The sequence below is a fragment of the Mustelus asterias genome, chromosome 16 (genome assembly GCF_964213995.1).
Source record: "Mustelus asterias chromosome 16, sMusAst1.hap1.1, whole genome shotgun sequence".
In the NCBI taxonomy this organism is placed as follows: Eukaryota; Metazoa; Chordata; class Chondrichthyes; order Carcharhiniformes; family Triakidae; genus Mustelus; species Mustelus asterias.
In genome coordinates this window covers 74,700,732-74,722,121 of record NC_135816.1, presented here as the reverse complement: position 1 = coordinate 74,722,121, position 21,390 = coordinate 74,700,732, and the positions used below count along the sequence as shown (strand labels likewise).

At 41.8% G+C, this 21,390-nt stretch overlaps 1 protein-coding gene across 1 annotated transcript in view; it reads right to left on the bottom strand.

Annotated features, from left to right (window-relative positions):
• LOC144505251 (eukaryotic peptide chain release factor subunit 1) overlaps nucleotides 1–21,390 on the bottom strand; it is a 64,647-nt gene that overhangs the window by 18,791 nt on the left and 24,466 nt on the right. Inside the window, exons 2-4 of the mRNA XM_078231288.1 lie at nucleotides 4,301–4,476; nucleotides 1,447–1,586; nucleotides 77–215 (exon numbers count right to left, since the gene is read on the bottom strand). Coding sequence (XP_078087414.1) covers nucleotides 77–215; nucleotides 1,447–1,586; nucleotides 4,301–4,476 — 455 coding nt within the window. The remainder of the gene's footprint in view (nucleotides 1–76; nucleotides 216–1,446; nucleotides 1,587–4,300; nucleotides 4,477–21,390) is intronic.

Genomic DNA, 21,390 nt, shown 5'->3' with positions numbered 1-21,390 from the left:
TTCAAAATTTCACTGGCGAAAAGACACAGGAGGTTTCTCAGAAGTTTTAACCATAGGTTTGTGGCTCCCTCCTTACCGTGCTTCTTTGGTAGATCCACAGTGAACTTGTGTAGTACCTCCCGCGTGTTACCCTGGAGAGTACCGAACAAAGCCCCAGTACCATCAATTACGATGAACCCAAATTTGCTGTCATCTGACAATAGCGCAGTGAGAGCCTTTCAAGAAAAGCAAAATAAACAATTTCAACATCCAAAATATCCATTGGAGAATATCCATTTGTAAAGGACAGATCTCAAGACGCAGATGGTACTGAATAATTTACTCAACCTGGACCAAAGAGCCTGCTGACCCAGTGAGCAGAATTAGTTTGCCAAGGGTACTCAGGTCACATTCAACAAGTGGTTTCACTTGTCACTCAGCAGAAGCTCGAGTGCTCAAATCCCATCCAGCAACTTGACTACATAATTGAGACGGGCACTCCCAGAACTGAGGAAGTGTTGCAATATTGGAGATGCATTCTTTCACTTGTGACATTCAACTGAGAACTTGTTCGCCTCCTATCAGCTGGACATAAAAGATCCCATGGGAGCATTTTGAAAAGCCGGGGCCCTCTCCTTCATGTCCCATTTAACCCTCAAACAACAGCTGAAAACATGTTCACAATCACACAGCTGTTTGTGGGAGCTTGCTGTGCACAAAAGGGCTGCTACTTTTACTACATTATAACAGTGATGATACCAAGTGAAACGTGTATAATGTTTTTCTTCCTCCAATAGGCTACTTGTTTATAATGAAAATCTGTAAATTCCCCAGAAAGAGAATCCCGAACAAGATGTTGAAGTGGAGTCGAAACAATCAGGGAAATGGGGAGGTGAAAATTAGCCAACCAGGGAGATGAGGGATGGCAAGGAGAAATTCTGGATGAATGGTCTTCCTTCACCCAGGATCAAGAGATTTCCCAGCCTGTCCAACTTAGAACAGATGAAAACTTAGAATAGGGCGACATGGTGGCATACTGGCTAGCACTGCTGCTTCAGCGTCAGGGGCCCGGGCTCAATTTCCGGTTTTGGGTCACTGCCTGTGCAGAGCCTGCATATTGTGGGGGTTCTCTAGGTGCTCCGGTTTCCTCCCACAGTCCAAAATACATGGTTAGATGCATTGGCCATGCTAAATTCTCCCTCAGTGTACCCGAACAGACGCCAGAGTGCGGTCACTAGAGGGTTTTCACAGTAACTTCACTGCAGCATTAACGTAAGCCTACTTGTGACAATAATAAATAAACTTTAAACTTTACGAGGAATCAGACCAGGAACTCATTGGTCTGGGCAATTCGGCATCGACATTAACAATTGGGCCACGAGGGACAGCTTAGAAATAAGCAACAATGCATTGCAAACATACTGACAGAGCTGGCAGCACAAGGAAAAAGTACCAGAAGTTACTTACCTCTGTGTGAAATTTATTGTCACAGAGGTATAGTGATGTGTTAATCGGTTTGAAGGGCTCAAAATCAATGTTAACTTTCTTTTCTTTGCCTTCTTCTGTTACAATTGTTCCACAGTAGACAACCAAACCATTAGGCGGTACTATAAAAATGACAGATACAGAAAGGTCAAGTATTCTTGTTTAAAGTAAACAGTCCCACCCAATTCGTATTTCCAACTGTTCAGAAAAAGTGAAAACATCTACCCCTACTTTCAATTGCCAAGCTGACTAAACTTTCCATCCCATTTGAAATTACACCTGCATTTAAGACTGGCGAAGTACTTGAAGGATGTGCAAAGATGGAATTTAACTCTAGCCTCATTTTAATTGCCCAACTTAATAGCACTGCAGCTACTAATATAATCCAAGTATTGCTACTACACTGGTTTAACATGAGTACCAATATAGCAGAAGGAAAATAAGATCTTTGTGCTTTGAATTCATCACCTTGCATCACTCTGGACCCCCATCCTATTACATGTAATGTCAAGCACTTTGGCTAGGTATCGAGTAGTAAAAACATGCAGCCCAAATTTGACAGGACTCCGTGCCATTATTCCACAAGAGATTTGATTTCTCAATAAAATAAGCCTCACTCAATCTCGGAGGATTCCAAAGTCTCGGCATTTTTCACAGGCCACTATGCCCTCACAACACCTTAAACTTGTTACCAATTGTTAAACCCTTGATTATTTGGCCAACTCCAGTGCAATTTCCACAACTTTACATCAGGTTAGAACTGAAATGAAAACAAACTGGTAGCTATGATGTATTATCCACCATTTTCCTTTTGACTACTGTTGAGTCAAACCAGCTTTGACCAGAAGAGAAACTTTGTTACAGAGAGCATTGTACAGTACTGAAGGTACCAGCATTTTAATAGTGTTCAGCCCTCAACTGTTTCTACAAAACAGCACTAATCACTTTTGATGACACTAAGTTTCCCCAGTATTGTAATGATACAGTGGGGTTGGCATTATGAAAAAAGTCTATTCTTGTACTTTTGAACATGTACCTCCATTCAATTGGACAGAGTATGAAAATGTCAAACATTCATTAAGTTCACTGAATGTTTTTTTTCAAAAAATGCTTAAATTGCATTAGCATTAATTTTTCACTGGTTGTCATAAGAGAATAGTGTCTGGATCCCAGTACAATCTTGTCAGAAGAGATCGGATTGTGAGCAAATGTTCTCCTTCAAGAGAGTCAGCAGTCTTATTGGAGTCTTATAAAAGAGTCTTATTGGACGGTGGCAATCAAGGTAGCTCACTTTAAATGGATGGTTGTAGTCTGTTATGGCGGCATAAAGCAAGAGGATAGCAATAAAGAGAGTTATGGAGAGAGAACATTTAGTCATGAGGTGTGTGTTCAGGGAAGTAATTTATTGGAGTTATTTATCAGGGTTACATTCTTTTTTAGACCAGTGCATTGGTAACATTACAGATCTAACTGCTTGAATAAGTTCTAAATATGGAATGTTTGTGGATTTTAATGCTAGAATAATCTCATTTTACAATGCATCAGATATTATGCTCATTCCAGCAACAAATTAATTCTTTGCTTATACAGCTCTCTCTTACGAGGAATATATTGCTGGGAATGGAATGCCATTGATGGTATTTTCATTTTAGTGACCATAGCACTGGAGACCTAGCTTGTCCTGTATCTTGATGGTGTCATCAGGTCTCCATTTACAACTAAGCATGCTCCATTGGCAATGTCAACGTAGGGACCCGATGCACAGAGTTTATGCTCCAATGACCAAAATTGCAGAATATAAAAGCATGGAACTGCATTGCCTTCCTAATAAAAAGTTCATTTGCCTTAATTTAGAACAAAAACAAAGAAAATTGATGGGAAGAGAGGTGCACAGAGATCAAATATTTTTAAGCACTATACTTTGTTCTGCTTTTATAACCATGGATAAACTGGGTGGGCAGCTTGTAACTTTTACACCAGATTTATTAATTTAAGAGTCGTCTCATGCTTTATTAGGCTGCAGGACTAAATTCATAGATGTATTTTTGGGCATTTTCTCAATTATAATGGACACAATATGAACACATCAAACATTCATTAGGTTCACTGAATCGTTTGTAAAAAACAATCTTGGACGGTGTTGTCATTAAATTTTCAGTGTGCCGTAAGATCTTAGTGGCACTGACATTGTTTCATGCTTCATGGAGTTTAGACTGCAATGTACTCAGAGGCTCAATCACATTAAGGGTTTAAGACAGAAGTAAACGTTTTATCAAAACACTAGTTTTTTTTTCCCTTAAAGTATTGTAAGCTGTTGCATTACAAAGCCAGGTCAAATTTTTACACCTAGCTCCACCCTTTCTTTTTCTCCACGATTCAGCTCGTCTCCCAGTTCCTTGTGTTTTTCTGGGCTCCACAGTTCATTCCTTGCTGGCTTTGTACTTTTTCCAGCCTGCCTACTTATGTCTAGTTTCTCATTTGTTTCAGACCATTCCTCATCATGCACTGCTTCCTTGCTGGCTTTAACCATAATTTACTTCTGTTTATTCCAAGCCTAATCTGTATTGTTGAATCATGGTCGCTAATTTGGACTTTCCACTGAATAACCATCAGGCTAGGAATGCTGACTGATTTCTTTGTTCCTGCCAGTTAAATGACACAAGATCATGTGAAGCTCATGGTCAATGTACCAGGTCAGTTACACTTTACCCACTAAGCCAAGGGGAGGGAGGCAGAAAATAATTTTCAACGCAAGTAACTTTAATGTGGCCATTCACCACAAAAAAAAGCACACATCAACCCCAAGGAAATTGTGCAAAATGGAGAAAAGACTGACCTTTATTATATAGTTTAAGACGCTGCTGCACAGATGTAATGGCCCCCAGCACAGACAGACGGTTCACCCGAGATTTGATGTTTGAGGCAGTGCCAAATTCATCCGCCAACATCTTTGCTACTCGTGAGATCTGGTCTTTGGGAGGAATGATGAGCGAAATCATACTGGTGCCATTCCTAAAGAAACAACAAGATGTCAGTAATACTGAAAGGACAGAAACATTCTTGAATGCCAATGATGGTAATGTTCAGTTCCATTTGCAACAAGTAATTAAGTGGTTTGTGTCCACATGCAGCAAGATGTAGACAACATTCAGGCTAAGTGGAAGAGAATATTTGCATCACTAAAAGCTTGGCTATGGACATCTCTTGACATTCATATGGTATTGCAATACCATATGACATCCACTGACATCCTGGAGACCCCATGATCAGAAATTTGGCTCAACCAGTCACAAAACTACTGTGGCTCCAAAAGCAGGTCAGAAGATTGGTATTCCAAGGCAAGTGATTTATCTCCAGACTTGTCCACCATCTGCAAAGCACAAGTCAAGAGTGCGATGAAATACCCTCCACTCTCCTGGATGAATGTGCACCAAAGTTCCAAAAACTCAACACTATCTCGGAAAACACAGCCTGACCAATTAACCACCCTTAAACATGCATTCATTCTTTAATCACTGACACATGGCTGCAGTGTGCATGCTCAATAAAATGGACTGCAGCAATTCACCAACGATTCTTCAATGGTATCTCAAATCTGCAACCTCTATCATCTAGAAGAGCAAGGGCAGCAGGTGCACGGGAACACTACCATCTGCAAGTGCCCCACGTCTCACCTAACTTCCCACCTAACAGCATTGCAGGGTTACCCCCATCACATGGAGTGCTGCATTTCAAGGCAGTAGCTCGTCATCACCTTGGATAATCAAGGATAGGCAATAAATTTAAGTCTGTCAATGTCACCCACATTCCATGAACAAAAAAATTCAAAACGAACCTGACAAACATCTTCACAATTTAACTCCTGAAGAATCTGTTATATAGACCAAAACACACAAATATTAACTCGTATGGCTTGAAGCATCCATCAATTCTCAGCATCTTTATGGTGCTAGCTGTGAAGCAGTTCTTGCAAACAGCAAACCCAAACAGTGAGAATCACATGACTTTTCTAAAATAAATGAATACTGAATATCCAAAATCATAGGTTACACTGGCACAAGTTAGAGCTCCTGATTGTGACTGCTGGTTATATGGATAGATTCACAGAAACCCAACAGTGCAGAAAGAGGCCATTTGGCCCATCGAGTCGGCACCGACCACAATCCCACCCAGGCCCTATCCCCGTATCCCTATATATTTACCTGCTAATCCCTCTAACCTACGCATCTCAGGACACTAAGGGACAATTTTAGCACGGCCAATCAACCTAACCCGCACATCTTTGGACTGTAGGAGGAAACCGGAGCACCCGGAGGAAACCCACGCAGACACGAATGTGCAAACTCCGCACAGTGACCCAAGCCAAGAATCGAACCCAGGTCCCTGGAGCTGTGAAGCAACAATGCTAACCACTGTGCTACCGTGCCGCCCATGTGGTTATTGGGTGAGATAGGGCCTTCATCCTGTTGAGATGGGGGAACACAGGAATAGCGGGAAGGATAACCTATTTTCAAAAAGAAACTCGAAAGAGCCACTAAAAAAAAACCCATTTTACTGTACTCCTAATGGTAGCTCTTGGTAGCAGTCTTGCCTCCGAGTCAAAAGGTTGTGGGTTCAGGTCGAACTCGAGAATAGGATCTCAAAAATCTAGGTTATATATCTTGCCCATCTCGAATAGCCCTTGAGGTGGCGGTCATGAGCCACCTTTTTGAACTGCTGCAGTCCACTGGCACAGGTACGACAGTGCAGTTAGGAAGGGAGTCCTAGAACTTTGTTGTGGAGACAGTGAAGGAACAGCACTATAGTCCCATGTCATAATGGTGTGTAACCAGGCATGAAGCTTCAGGTGGCAGTGTACCCATGTGCCATCTGCCCTCATCACTCTAAGAAGTTTAACAACACCAGGTTAAAGTCCAACAGGTTTATTTGGTAGCAAAAGCCACACAAGCTTGTGTGGCTTTTGCTACCAAATAAAGCTTGTGTGGCTTTTGCTACCAAATAAACCTGTTGGACTTTAACCTGGTGTTGTTAAACTTCTTAGTGTGTTTACCCCAGTCCAACGCCGGCATCTCCACCTCATCACTCTAGGCAGTAGAAATCACGGATTTGAAAGGTGCTATTGAAGGAGCCTTGCTGAATTGCTACAGTGCATCTGCTGCCACTGTGGACATGTGGTGGAGAGAATCAACGTTTAAAGTGGTGGATAGGATGCCATCTGGTCATAATAATAGTGCTGTTTTGTTGGATCTTGCTCGGATCAAGTAGGCTGCTACATTTCATACATTCATAGTGACAACGTTTCCAAAGTACTTCATTGATTGCGAGTGCTTTAAGATGTCTTAAAGTTGTCTAAGCTGTAAATAAATGTAAGATTTATTTTCTGTGCATAGATCTTCAAATTTGCAGTGATCAAACAAACGTTCAATATTTGCCAGTCAGAACTGATATCTGAACATTGGAAAATTTATCTAAAGAGAAGAAAAAAAGAGATTGGAAATAATTGAAATCACAAGCAGTGAGAAAAAAAGGCCCTCATAATAGCTCAGTGTTGCAGCCATTATTCTGTTGGCTTTGCCACTTCACATTCTGTGCTCTATGCCACAACTGAGCATGTCAGCTGGTACAAGTGATAGAAAAATATTTTCAAAAGGGTACTGTCCAGGATGATCACTTAAACGTCAACCACAACGGACTCAACACCTGTTCATAGCAAAATCATCCCAACAGAATTTTTCAGCAGTGAAAAACAACGTTGACAAAAAAAGCAGAACCTTCCCCCTCTTTTCTTCAAACACACCTCTTTTCTCATAACAAATGAATAACTATATTATTTGTATAAGATCAAAAACAGAAGTAGCAAATCATTCAGTCTTGTCATTTGATAAGATCACGACTGACCTAATTGCGGCCTCAACTTCACTTTCCTGCCTGTGCGCCACACCCACCCCACCCTCCTCCCCACCATGTACTTGACTCCTGGGTCAATCAAAAACCTGTGCAACTCAGCCTTGAACATATTCAATGATTCAGCTTTCACTGCTCTCGGGGGAAGAAATTCCAAAGTCTTAGCTATTTGAGAGAGAAAACATTTTCCTCATCTGACTGAAACGGGAGGCCCCTTATTTTTAAACTATAATCTCAGTTCCAGACACCCCACAAGGAGAATCAGCCTCCCAGCATCCACCCTGTCCAGTCACCCGAGAATCTTGGTGTTTCAATATCATCTCATTCTTCTAAACACCAATGAGTATAGGCCCAGCTTTTCCTCAAGAAAACCCTTTCATTCCAGGGGCTTTTCTGAAAAACTTCCATTGCAATTATAATCTTTCTGAAGTTAAGGAGACCAGAACTATTTGCAGCACTGCAGATGTGGTCTCACTAAGGCCCTGGACAGCTGCAGCAACCAACACTCCCCTAAATGCCATTCCCCTTGCAATAAAGGCCAAACATTCTATTTGCCTTCCTAATCACTTGCTGTCCACCTGCATATTAACATTTTGAGATTCACATACCAGGACACCCAAGTCCTTCTCGACCACTGTTCTGCAGTCTCTCTCGATTAAATGGTATACTGCTCGTCTATTCTTCCAGCCAAATTGGACAAATGCACATTTTCCCACATTATACACCATCTGCTTGATTTTTGCCCACTTACTTAACCATCCACGTTCCATTGCAAACTGTGTCTTCTTCAGAACATGCTTTCCTACCTATCTTTGTCTCAACAGAAAATTTGGCTACCATACACTCAGGCCCTTCATTCGTGTCATTAGCATAAATTATAAAGAGTTGACATCAGGAGTGATCTCTGCGGTATCTCCCTCGTTCCAGCTTGCTAATCCAAAAACCCACTTATCCTGACCCTGATTCCTGTTAGTTAACCATTCCGCCATCCATGCTAATATGTTACGTCCAACGCCATGAGCTCTTATCTTGCGTAGTCACCTTTTACACAGCACCTTTTCGAATGCATTTTGGAAATCCAAATATACTACATCTGTTGGTTGTCCATTATCCACCCTGCCTGTTACTTCTTCAAAGAACTTAAATAAATTATTTCCTTGTCACAAAACCATGTTGATTCTGCCCAATTATATTATGATTTTCTAAATATCCTGCTACGAGCTCGAATAGATTCAAGCATTTTTCCAATAATAGATTTAGGCGAGCTGACTTGTTTCTTGCTTTCTGTCTCCCTCTTTTTTTGAATAGTGAAGCTACATTTGCAGTTTTCCAATCCACTGGGACCCTCGCTGAATCCAGGGAATCTTGGACGATTATAAATACCAGTCACTCTCTGCATCCACCAGCTCTACAGCCAACACTTTCCCCGTCAGCCTTTAGTCCCAAAACTTTTTCCAATACTTTTGCCCTAGTGATCGCAAATGTTTTAAGCTCATCCATCCCTTTTCACTCTTGATTTTTAACTTGACATTTTTTGTGCCTTCTATTGTCAAGACAAATGCAAAATACAGCTCAACACTTGTCACATCCTTGCTTTGCAATAATTCTCCAGTCTCCCCGTCTTTTCAATTGAGCCACTCTTTTCCTTTTTATTTACTGTTGGTCTCTACAGGTTAGGTTCAACTCGTTACCACAGATTGAGAAAGAGACCGAGAAAAATTCACAAAGGAATACATATTTTCCTGGGTTATGAAATACCCCCTCAAACATCTGTCCGTAACTGTCCTATCTTTTAACCTATTTTTCCAGTCCACTTTCTCCAACTGTTTTCATACGCTTGTAATTGCCATTATTAAAGCTCAAGACTCACGTTTCTTAAACCCACCCTCAAACTGAACATAAATTCTATCATGTCTTGATCACTCTTGCGCAAGAGACTCCTTTACTAGGAGATCATTAACCCTGTCTCATTACATTTGCAAGTGTAAAATAGTCTGCTCCCTTGGCTTGAAAATGCATTGTTCTCTATGCCATGAACTGATCTTCCAAGTTACCTTTGCTAATTTTATTTGTCCAATCACAGATTAAAAATCATCCATTATTGAAGTATCATTCTAAAAAACTCTAATTACTTATTCATAAATAATCTGTCCTACAGTATAGTTACTGTTCAGGGACCCATGAGGTACTCCCACAAGTGACTTATTTCCTTCGCTATTTATCATCTCCTGCCAATTTGACTCTACATCTTGCTTTTTTGAACCAAGGACATTTCTCGGACTGTACTAATCTCATCCTTTAATAATAGAGCGACCCCACACCCTTCTCCTTTCTTCCTGACCATTTGAAATATATTCTTGAATATTCAGGCCGATCCCAGGTCAGTTTGCAATCACTTCTCTCCAATGGCTATTAGATCATATCTATATGTGCTATCAATTCATTAGTTAATGCATGCATTCAGACAGAGACTTTAATTCTATCATCCTTCAAACATTGAGCTTGTCTGCTGGTGCAGTCTTAAGTTTGTATACTCTGTCCCTTACTGTCACACTGGTTATCATTGTCCATACTACTACCCAGATCTATTGCCTCATCCTCTCTCTAGATCTCCCCTTATGAGATCCCTCCTCATTATTTAACCTAAATCCCTCTACAGGCCTAGTTATACAGTTCATCAGAACATTCATCCAAGCATGGTGAACTATTTTATCCATGTTAACTTTTTAAAATATATTTGATTTATTGTCACATGTATTAACAGTGAAAAGTATTGCTCCTTGCGCGCTATACAAAGCATACTGTTCATAGAGAAGGAAACAAGAGTGTGCAGAATGTAGTGTTACAGTCATAGCTAGGGTGTAGAGAAAGATCAACTTAATGCAAGGCAAGTCCATTCAAAAGTCTGATAGCAGCATGGAAGAAGCTGTTCTCGAGTCGGTTGGTATGTGACCTCAGACTTTTGTATCTTTTTCCCGAAGGGAGGAGGTGGAAGAGAGAATGTCCAGGGTGCGTGGGGTCCTTAATTATGCTGGCTGCTTTGCTGAGGCAGCATGAAGAGTAGCGAGTCAATGGATGGGAGGCTGGTTTGTGAGATGGATTGGGCTACATTCGTGACCTTTTGTAGTTCCTTGTGGTCTTGGACAGAGCAGGAGACATACCAAGCTGTGATACAACCAGAAAGAATGCTTTCTATGGTGCATCTGTAAAAGTTGGCATCGTAGCTGACATGCCAAAAAGTCTTCTGAGAAAGTAGAAGAATTGGTGGGCTTTCTTAACTATAGTGTCGGCATGGGGGGGACCAGGACAGGTTGCTGGTGATCTGGACACCTAAAAACATGAAGCTCTCGACCCTTTCTACTTCGTCCCCATTGATGTAGACGGGCACGTTCTCCTTTATGCTTCCTGAAGTCAATGACAATCTCCTTTGTTTTGTTGACATTGAGGGAGAGATTATTGTTGCTGCACCAGTTCACCAGATTATCTATCTCATTCCTGTTCTGTCATGTCATTGTTTGAGATCCGACCCACTATGAGAACTTTGGCAGTGCATTTCAGAGTCACGCAACCCAACGGGTTAAAAGGTTTAATCTGCTCTTTGTCCTCAATCTATCATGTTTTAAGTTTGTAACTTTGTCCCTAGTCCTAGATCTCGAAAACACTCCACTTTAAACACTGCTATCAACTCATCCCAATCCACATTACTCTAATTGAAACAGCTTCAATTTTTCCATCATTTCGACAGGGGCAGCACGGTGGCACAGTGGTTAACACTGCTACCTCTCAGCGCCAGGGACCAGGGTTTGATTCCTGGTTTGGGTCACTGTCTATACAGTGTCTGCACGGGTTTCCTCTGGATGCTCCGGTTTCCTCCCACAGTCCGAAAGATGTGCTGGTTAAGTCCATCGGCCATGCTAAATTCTCCCTCGGTGTACCCAAACAGGCACCAGAGTGTGGCGACTAGGGGATTTTCACAGTAACTTCATTGCAGTGTTAATGCAAGCCTACTTGTGACACGAATAAATAAACTTTAATAAAGTTTAATAACTTTAAAGTTAAACTATATAAAGTTAAACTGTATTTTTATTTCCTCACGAACCTTCACTGTATCCACTCTATTGTGTCAAAACCCTTCCCATCATTTGGAGACTAAACTGCACACAGTGGTCTTAATAGATTGATACAAAGGTGGGACATGCAGAATTTCACATGCATGATTTCAATGACCGAAGTCATCTTTGACTCGCTTGACAGTTGAATAGCCCATCTTCACTCACTGTCCAGGTTGAGATGAAGAACAGCCCTGAAGTCAAGTTTTCAAAAAGCATTCGGTGATGCAATAAGACAGACAGAGAAACTATTTTTATCAATGCTAGATTTTTGAAAAGGGGAAATGGTCTTCTGTTTAATAAAGGCTGAAACTGCAGAATCATAATCTTTACTGTGCAGAAGACCATTCAGCTCATCAAGTCCGTACTGGCTCTCTGAAAGAGCATTCTACTGAGTCCCATTCCCACCTCATCCCTGTAACCTTGCACATTCTCTCTTTTCAGATCGCAATCCAATTCCCTTCTGAATACCTCAATTGAATCTGTCTCCACAACCCTCTCAGGAAGTTCATTCCAGACTCTAACTTGTGGGAAATTTTACCAATCATGAAAATTTTCCTACCAGCTCAATTAAAAAGAAAGAAATTTGTACAACTGCAGTCTCCATGAGGCAGATTCACAGTTCAGCTCCAGTTCTGTAACCACTAGCACGGAATCACATTCAATCCTGCCACATTGTGACACAGTAGACACTTGACAAACATAGCAAACAGTTGTTCTTCCAAATGATCTTAGGAACCACACAGACTTGAGCACTTAGCTGTCATGAAGCCTTTGAGGAAGGGGGTGCCAAAATCTAAAAACTCAATGAATACCATGGTGGGGGCCTGGAATGCGCTGCCAAGTAGGGTGGTGGAGGCAGGCACGCTGACATCGTTTAAGACTTACCTGGATAGTCACATGAGCAGCCTGGGAATGGAGGGATACGAACGATTGGTCTAGTTGGACCAAGAGCGGCACAGGCTTGGAGGGCCGAAGGGCCTGTTTCCTGTGCTGTACTGTTCTTTGTTCTTTGATCCTGACCCAACCAGGAAGCTAACAATCACATTTCAAATTTTCAAGAGTCACAGATCAAATTGGACATACATTCAAAGCTGCAACACAAGTCTCTGGCAGCATTTCATCAAATTTAAATTAATGATTGAAGCCTCTTCAATGGCTCCATTGGTGAATCATGTACAAAGCAAAAAGACATCGATTCATTCTCCAACATAGATTGATAGCTGCTCTCTGATGGGGGTGGTAAGTTGGGAACTACAATTAGTCACATTGCTCAAGCTAGCAGTGGGAGCGAAGTAAAATAAACATACGCTTCATTGCTGTCAAGTAATTGCTGCTGCAATGCTCATTTTTCGATGTTCGAGAAATATTAGGAAAACCAGTAGCGTCTTGGACTCCAGACTATGGGAAGGATGTTGAGACTATAGTGACCACAGGGCAGATTCACTCAGGTTGTGTCCCATACGAGGGCATAAAAATACAAAGACTGGAAACATTGGAGCCACTTTACTTAGAACAGAGAGGACCATGCGAGTTGATTATTTAATAGAGATATTTAAAAATAGTGAAATTCAACAGAATAGATTAACATTTTCCAGTGATGAGAGGCACACAGAAACATGATTAACTGTAATAAGGTCCATCATAGAATCCCTACAGTGCAGAAGGAGGCCATTCGGCCCATCAAGTCTGCACCGACCACAATCCCACCCAGACCTATCCCCATAACCCAATGCATTAACCCTGCTAATCCCACTAACCCACACATCTTTGGACTGCAGGAGGAAACTGGAGCACCCGGAGGAAACCCACGCAGACACGGGGAGACTGTGCCAACTCCACAGACAGTCACCCAAGGCCGGAATTGAACCTGGATTCCTGGTGCTGAGAGGCAGCAATGCTAACCACTGTGCCGCCGTGTTGCCTTTAGATCACGTGAAGTTTCTGGACTAACAGTGTCTTGCCTCAGACTACCCATTGAGTAAAAGCTAACACCATGAACATAGCTTTTTATATAGGAACCCAGACAGAGTTGGCTATCATTTGAAAATAATACTGGGGACTGTCTAAACCTGTGCACCTCGAGCACAGCAAGAATCAGTGCCTTATAAAAGAGGAAGAGAAGAATCAACGGAAGATCAGATGCGTCATACAATACTGGAGGAAACAGCCATTATAAAGCCTCAGATCAAACAAGTGGTTTAATGACAAAGAGCAGACAAGAAATTTATTTTAAATGCCTCTCTAGAGTGACCCCAGTGATAAGTATTTCAATGTTTTATGCTGTAATAAACTCAGTGAAACACAATACCCACAACAAACTGAACTGACAGTTATGCTGTCTGGTGCTTACCATCTCCGTACCAGTATGATAAAGAATCGATGCTTAATAGATTGTTTGCCCGAAGAACCAACAATTGCAGCAACATAGTAATCTGAAAGCAGTATCTCGGCCCCATGGGTACACACTCCAGGATAACTCAACCAATGGTTCTTCATACAGGAAACCCAGGAGACCATGAGGACAGCAAAGCTGAGCCAGTCCGTTTCTCTTCCAACAAGAAATATACTTTCCAGCAGTAGAAGGCACAATCAGCAGGTCGACTCACATCCTATTGTAACATACATTTACACAAAATCTCAACGTGAGCTATGAAAATGACTGATCATTGAGTAATAAAAACAAAGTGCTGGAAAATTTCTGCCTGTCTGGCAGCATCTGCGGAGGGAGAAACAGTTAATTTTGAGTCTAATGATCCTTGACTTGATGGAAGTCATATTGGGCTCAAAAGGTTTCTCTCTACAGATGTTGCAGACTTGCTGGTTTCTCCAGTTCTTTGTTTCTATTTTTGATTTCCAGCATCTGCAGTATTTTGCTTGGTTACTTTAGTGATCATTGAACAATGTTTCCTACCACAACAGTCGGATTTCAACACGCACATCATCTTGAGACCACAATAGTCTGCCAAACTGCACAAATTTGAAGGCAGTCAATATATTTTGGGATACAATTTGCATCTTCTGAAAAATGAGAATAGTATAAAAATAAATAGATCTGTTCAACAGATGCAGTTAAGTCCCGAAGAGCTTTTATATGGGCCTATTTGTAACAATTCTGTAACTGGGTTGGTTCCAACAGATGCCAATTTTGTCCTATGTGTTGGATGCCCAAGTTTTTGTTAAATTGCATTTGCAATTTTCCAAACTTTCCTGAGCTCAAGGAAAGTTCCATGCAAGCCAGCAGTGTCGAGAATGCACCATAGTCCTTAACACCTGCACCTGGCCCCAAATAGCAGACAACTGCCACCAGCAGATGACATCTGGCTTTTTGAAGGGAACATTCTGCAAAGGTGGGCACCAGCACAGGCTAGAGTGTAGGTACAGCAGCATAGTGGTTATTTTCCTGAACTACTAATTCAACATGCCTGAACGAGTGATCTAAAGGCATGAACAAAGAACATTACAGCACAGGAACAGGCCCTTCGGCCCTCGAGCCTGCACCGACCATGCTGCCCGACTGAACTAAAACCCCCTACCCTTCCGGGGACCATATCCCTCTATTCCCGTCCTATTCATGTACTTGTCAAGGTGTCCTTTAAAAGTCACTACCGTAATGAATTCAAAACCCATCAGGGAGCTGGAGAATTGAAATAAATTTGGAATAAAAAAGTTATTAAATGGTGATCATGAAATGGCTGCATTGCTGTACAAGCCTATCTGGTTCACTAATGGTCTTTACAGATGGCATTTTGCTGCCCTTGCCTAGTGTGATTTGGTATGGCACACCGGACCCAAAGCAATGTTGCTGTCTGAAATGGCCCAGCAGCTACTCAGTTGTACTAATCAACCAAGGAAAACCATAATAAAACCAGCCAAATAACTCTGCCATGACTGAGGAATCAGATATGACAAAGGAACACTCAGTCCAATCAACCTCACAAAGACATCCTCCTGGTTAATATCTGGGAGATTGTGCCATAATTGGGAGAGCTCACACCCAGACCAGAAAAGCAATCACCAGAGAGTCAAATTCTCAGGCTACCTCTACCACCTAGAAGGGTTGCAGGCACATGGAAACACCACAACCTGCAGGTTCCTCTAAATTGCCATTACTTCATCATTACTGGGTCAAATTATGTACCTCACTTCTTCATACATATTCAGGATACAGATTTCATTGATTGACCATCTCCTGCTCAAGGGCAATAAACCCTGCCAATGTCAGCAACACCAACAACCCTTGAATGAATAAGAAACTATTTATATTACATGGTTTTATAGAGGTTTCCTGCAATTTCCTGTTGCAGGTAGTTTCATAAGCGAACATTTTCAACACTTCAACAGCTTTAAATTCCAGCAAAATGCAGCAGAGCTATTTCAATCCATGGTACCAGAACTAAACCAGCACCACATAGAAATTTATTCAGGTGCTTTGGGAATCCAGCTGACAGCCATATCAATTGGTCAGGTACAAAAATAGAACAAATCCAATGTGGCAATTACTGTCCACCATTTAACATTATCAGCAAAGTGATGGAGACTGTGCTAAAAACAGCACTTACTCAGCGACAACCTGCTTGCTCATAGATGTTCAGTTTGGGTTCCTCTGTATCACTCTGCTCCTGACCTTATTACAGTCAGGTTTAAACATAGATAAAAAAAGTGCGAGGTGAAACTGATTTCAACATTCAACAGAATAACAGATGACTGTGGTTGCTGGAGGTCAATCATCCCAGCTCTAAGCTATGGAACCTTTCTGGATACTGTCCTATGCTCAAACATCTTCAGCTGCTTCATCAATGACATCCCCTACATCAGAAGGGGGAACGACAGACAGTCCGAACACCTCAGAAACGGAAACAATCCGTGCCAATGAAAATATTCAGACTTGTGGGGTGTGATGATACTTGGCCATTTATCAGCCCAAGTGCCAGGCACTATTGTTCCCTAACAAGAGAGCATCTGACCATCTTCCCTTGACATTATCACTGATTCCCTCACCACCAACATCTGGGGGTTACCACTGATCAAAAACTTAACTGGATCAATCATATAAATATTTGAATGTTGAAGAGAGTCCTGTTGTCAGAGCGTTTTGCCTTCAATTCATCAGGACAGAGACAAGAATGCCAAAATTTCAGATGATCAGGACAACTTGTTCTCCAGGAGAAAAGGGTGTGGATTGGTTGGCAAGTTGACCGAGATATTGCCATGGCAAAAATATTGGGGAAATATCAGCTCACCAAGCTTTCAAGTACTTCAAAAAGGGGCAAAGCTTGAACATGTTCCTTCTGTTCACAGAATAATTTCCTACCTCACTTCTAGCAAGATGTAAATGAGCCACCTTACAAGTTCAACAACCACCTTAAATTCGGTGTGAAACCGGGTAGTTCAATCAGCCAATCATTGGGACATACAGCCTATCTACCAGACACTATACCAGCACAGAAATTCATCCACGACATGGCTCAATTGTATGGTAGGCAGATGTCTTTTTAGACTAATGGTATCATCCTGTAGTGGAAAATGTCACATGTACCCACTGCACAGCAGCAGCATGGAATAGTGTAATGTCCTAATTACGTTAGGGGTTGTGGGTTTTTACATAGAAAAGACTTTGTTTGCACATGTACATTCAACCAAGAACTGATTTATGGAACAGCTCTTCTATACACTGCACAGAATACAAAACAAAGTAAAACAGCAGCCTGTGCATACACCCTAATGACGAGTGAGCTTGCGCATGAATTGTGGGAGACCCCTCATCCGGAGTGAGACCATAGCCAATGTGACTGTGAAGCTATCGGAGATGTGGAGCCAAGTGGAAGGAGATGCTTTCGGCTTTTTCTCCCCACTTTCTAACTTTTAAATCCTGGTCTTGCCCTGCTGCAGGAGTAGAGGACACAAGGGAAAGAGCCGAATGGTAAGTAAAGAGAGATTTTTGGATGAGATTTTCCAGCATTCTCTCTTTTGGTTTCAGATTCCAGCATCCGCAGTAATTTGCTTTCATTTAATACTTTTGTCATTTACGGCTTCAGAGGTTTTTTTTGTGGCTTATAGTCTGTCAGGGTTATATTCGTTCGTAATGAGCAGGAAAGAAAGGCTCTCGACAATTGGATATAATCTGATATCACATCTTGCAAAAGTTTAACCCAAAGGGGGAATGTCATGACAGGAGAACACCAGACCATGGTACGCTCTTCATGCTACACGTGGGAGGTCGGGAACAGTTTCAGTGTCCGGGGCCAGCACGTGTGCAGGAAGTGTCTCCAGCTGCAGTTCCGGGAAGCACACATTTTGGAGCTGGAGCAGCTGGGCATACTGCAGAGCATCCGTGAGGCAGAGAGTATCATGGATAGCACATAGAGAAGAGGTAGTCACACCACAGGCTAAGATTCAGATTTGCTGCACTACAGTTGGTTACACTGCAGAGGAGAGGACTAAAAAGTGAGAGAATACAATAGTTATAGGGGATAGATAGGCATTTCTGTGGCCGCAAATGAGACTCCAGGATGATATGTTGTCTCCCTGGCACGAGGGTCAAGGATATTGCAGGGTGGTTAGAAATCATAGAAACCCTACAGTACAGGTTGCAGCACATTCTGAAGGGGCACGGTTAATAGCCAGTGGTCGAGGTACACACGACAGTCAGTAGAAAAAGCAGGATATATAGGATAAATGTGTGGCTGAAAAGATGAGGCGAGGGTGATTGTTTCAGATTCCTGAGGCACTGGCACCAGTTACACCTGGGCGGGACCAGTGGTTGGGGAGGGTTTAAACTAATATGGCAGGAGGATGGGAACCGATTAAAGTATTTAAAGCAGAGGGAATCAAGAACAAGAGGAAAAGATAACAAGGAGAATAAGAAAAATGATAGACAGAGAAATCAGTTGAGGACACAGTTTAAAAAAAATTGTAGGAACAGGAGGACATGCCTTGAGATTTTTTACCCAAACACTCAGAGCATTCAAAACAAAACAAAAACGGATGAATTGGTGGCGCAGATAGATGTAAAGGGACATGATATAGTTCGCATAATATAGACATGGCTGCAAAGTGACATGGGATGGGAAACATTGAGTGCTATTCATTATTTAGGAAGAACAGACAGAAAAGATGGTGGAGCTGCATTGTTGATCAAAAATGATATGGATATAATATTAGCACAGATGATATGGAATCAGCATGGGTCGAGTTAAGAATCACCAAGGGCAAAAAACACTTATGGGGCAGTATACAGATAACCAAACCGTAGTGGTAATGTTAGGAATAGCGTTAGACAGGGAAATCAGAGATGCATGTGTTAAAGGAACATCTGTGATCATGGGCGACTTTGATCTGCATATAGAGTTAAATTAGTAGTACAATAGAGGAGGAATCTCTGGAGTGAATACGGGATGATTTTCTGGACCAATACATTTTCGGAACTAACCAGTGAATAGGCCATCTTAGACTGGGTATTGTGTAATAAGGATCAGTTGGCAATCCAGTTGTGAGAGAACCCTTGGGGGTGAGTGACCATAATATGATAGAATTCATTGTCAAGGTGGATAATGAGGTAGTTGATTCTGAGACCAGGGTCCTGAATCTCAAAAAAGGTAACTATGATGGTATGAGGCATGGATTTGCCATGATGGACTGGGAAACATCAATGAAAGAGAGGACAGTGGACAGGCAATGGCAGGCATTTAAAGAATGAATAGGTGAACTCCAGAAGTTGTCTGTTTATTCCTGTTTGATGCAACAGTGGTAAGGGAACTGTGGCCAAACCATGGCTTACAAGGGAAATTAGAGATGGTATCAGATTTAAGGAAGCAACATACAAATTGGCAAAAAAAAACTAGGCCTGAGGATTCAGCAACGGAGGACCAAGGGATTGATTAAGGGGAAAATAAGACTGACAGTAAGCTAGCGGGGAACACAAGAACGGACTGTAAAAGTTTCTATAGGCATATTGACAAAAATGAATGTAGGCCCCTTACAGTCAGAAACAGGAGAATTCATAACAAGGAACAAAGAAATGGCTGAGGAACTAAATTCGTACTTTGCTTCTGTCTTCACAAAGGAAGACATGAATAACATACCAGAGGTTCTGAGAGAAAAGTTTTAGTGAGAAACTGAAGGAAATCAGAATTAGCAGAGAAATAGTTTTGGGGAAATTGATGGGACTGAAGGCGAATAAATCTTCAGGGCCTGATAATCTTCATCCCAGAGTACTTAAGTAAATGGCCTTGGAAATAGTAGATCCATTGGTGGTAATTTTCCAAAATTCTTTGGACTCTGGACTGATTCCGACAGGTCGGAGGGTAGCTAATGTCATAAAGGGAGGTAGAGGGAAAACAGGGAACTATAGACCAGTAACCACAATTCAGTGTTGGGGAAGCTGCTAGAGTCCATCATCAAGTAATGCATCACTAAACATTTGGAAGTATAATCACAAAAAGTCAGCATGGATTTACAAAGGGGAAATCATGCTTGACGGATCTATTGGAATTATTTCAGGATGTAACTAGTCGAGTCGACCGAGAAGAACCGGTGGATGTGGTTTATTTGGACAGTCAGGTCTCACATAGCAGACATAGATTCATAGATTCAGCAGACTACTATTTAAAGTGTGTGGGATTGCAGGTAGTATCTTGAGATGGATAGAAAGTTGGTTAGCAGATTGGAAGCAAAGAGTTGGCATAATTGTGTCTTTTTCCAATTGGTAGGCAGTGAATAGTTGGGTACCACAGGGATCTGTGCTCGGACCCCAACTGTTCACATTATATATTAATTTGGAAGAGGGAACAAAATGTATTACCCCAAAATTTGCAGGTGCTACAAAGGTGGATGGGAGGGTGTTGCAGAGGTGCTTCAGTGTGATTTCAACAGGTGAGTGAGTGGGCATATGCAATATACTGTGGATAAATGAGAGGACACAAAAACAGAAAGGAGCAGGAGCCAGGCGCCAGAAGGAGGGGGAAACTTAGTGAGAGAGAAAGGAGGACATGTGTGAGAGAGAGAAAAAAAGATAAGCGGGTCAGTAGCTGAGAGAGAGCGACGCATGTCTGTGCACGTGTGCGGGTTTAACAGGAGAAGCCAACTCTCCCAGCAACACTCCTAATAAGAAACGAATGTGAGCAAACGTAGCACATCACTCCTCCCATTGAAAACAACAAGAATATAAAACTTAGGTATTTGTTGAATCAGATTACTTTAATCATATAAATGTAGAGAGTCAGAGGTTTACAGCATGGAAACAGGCCCTTCGGCCCAACTTGTCCATGCCGCCCTTTTTTAAACTCCTAAGCATTTGGCCCATATCCCTCAATACCCATCTTATCCATGTAACTATCTAAATGCTTTTTAAAAGACAAAATTGTACCCGCCTCTACTACCTCTGGCAGCTTGTTCCAGATACTCACCACCCTCTGAAAAAAATTGCCCCTCTGGACACTCTTGCATCTCTCCCCTCTCACCTTAAACCTATGCCCTCTAGTTTTAGACTCCCCTACCTTTGGGAAAAGATATTGACCATCTACCTTGTCTATGCCCCTCATTATTTTATAGACCTCTATAAGGTCACCCCTCAGCCTCCTACGCTCCAGAGAAAAAAGTCCCAGTCTATTCAGCCTCTCTTTATAACTCAATCCATCAAGTCCCAGTCGCATCCAAGTAAATCTTTTCTGCACTCTTTCTAGTTTAATAATATCTGCACACAGTATTCCAAGTCTGGCCTTACCAATGTCTTGTACAACTTCAACAAGATGTCCCAACTCCTGTATTCAATGTTCTGACCGATGAAACCAAGCATGCCGAATGCCTTCTTCACCACTCTGTCCACCTGTGACGCCACTTTCAAGGAGCTATGAACATGTACCCCTAGATCTCTTTGTTCTGTAACTCTCCCCAATGCCCTACATTAACTGAG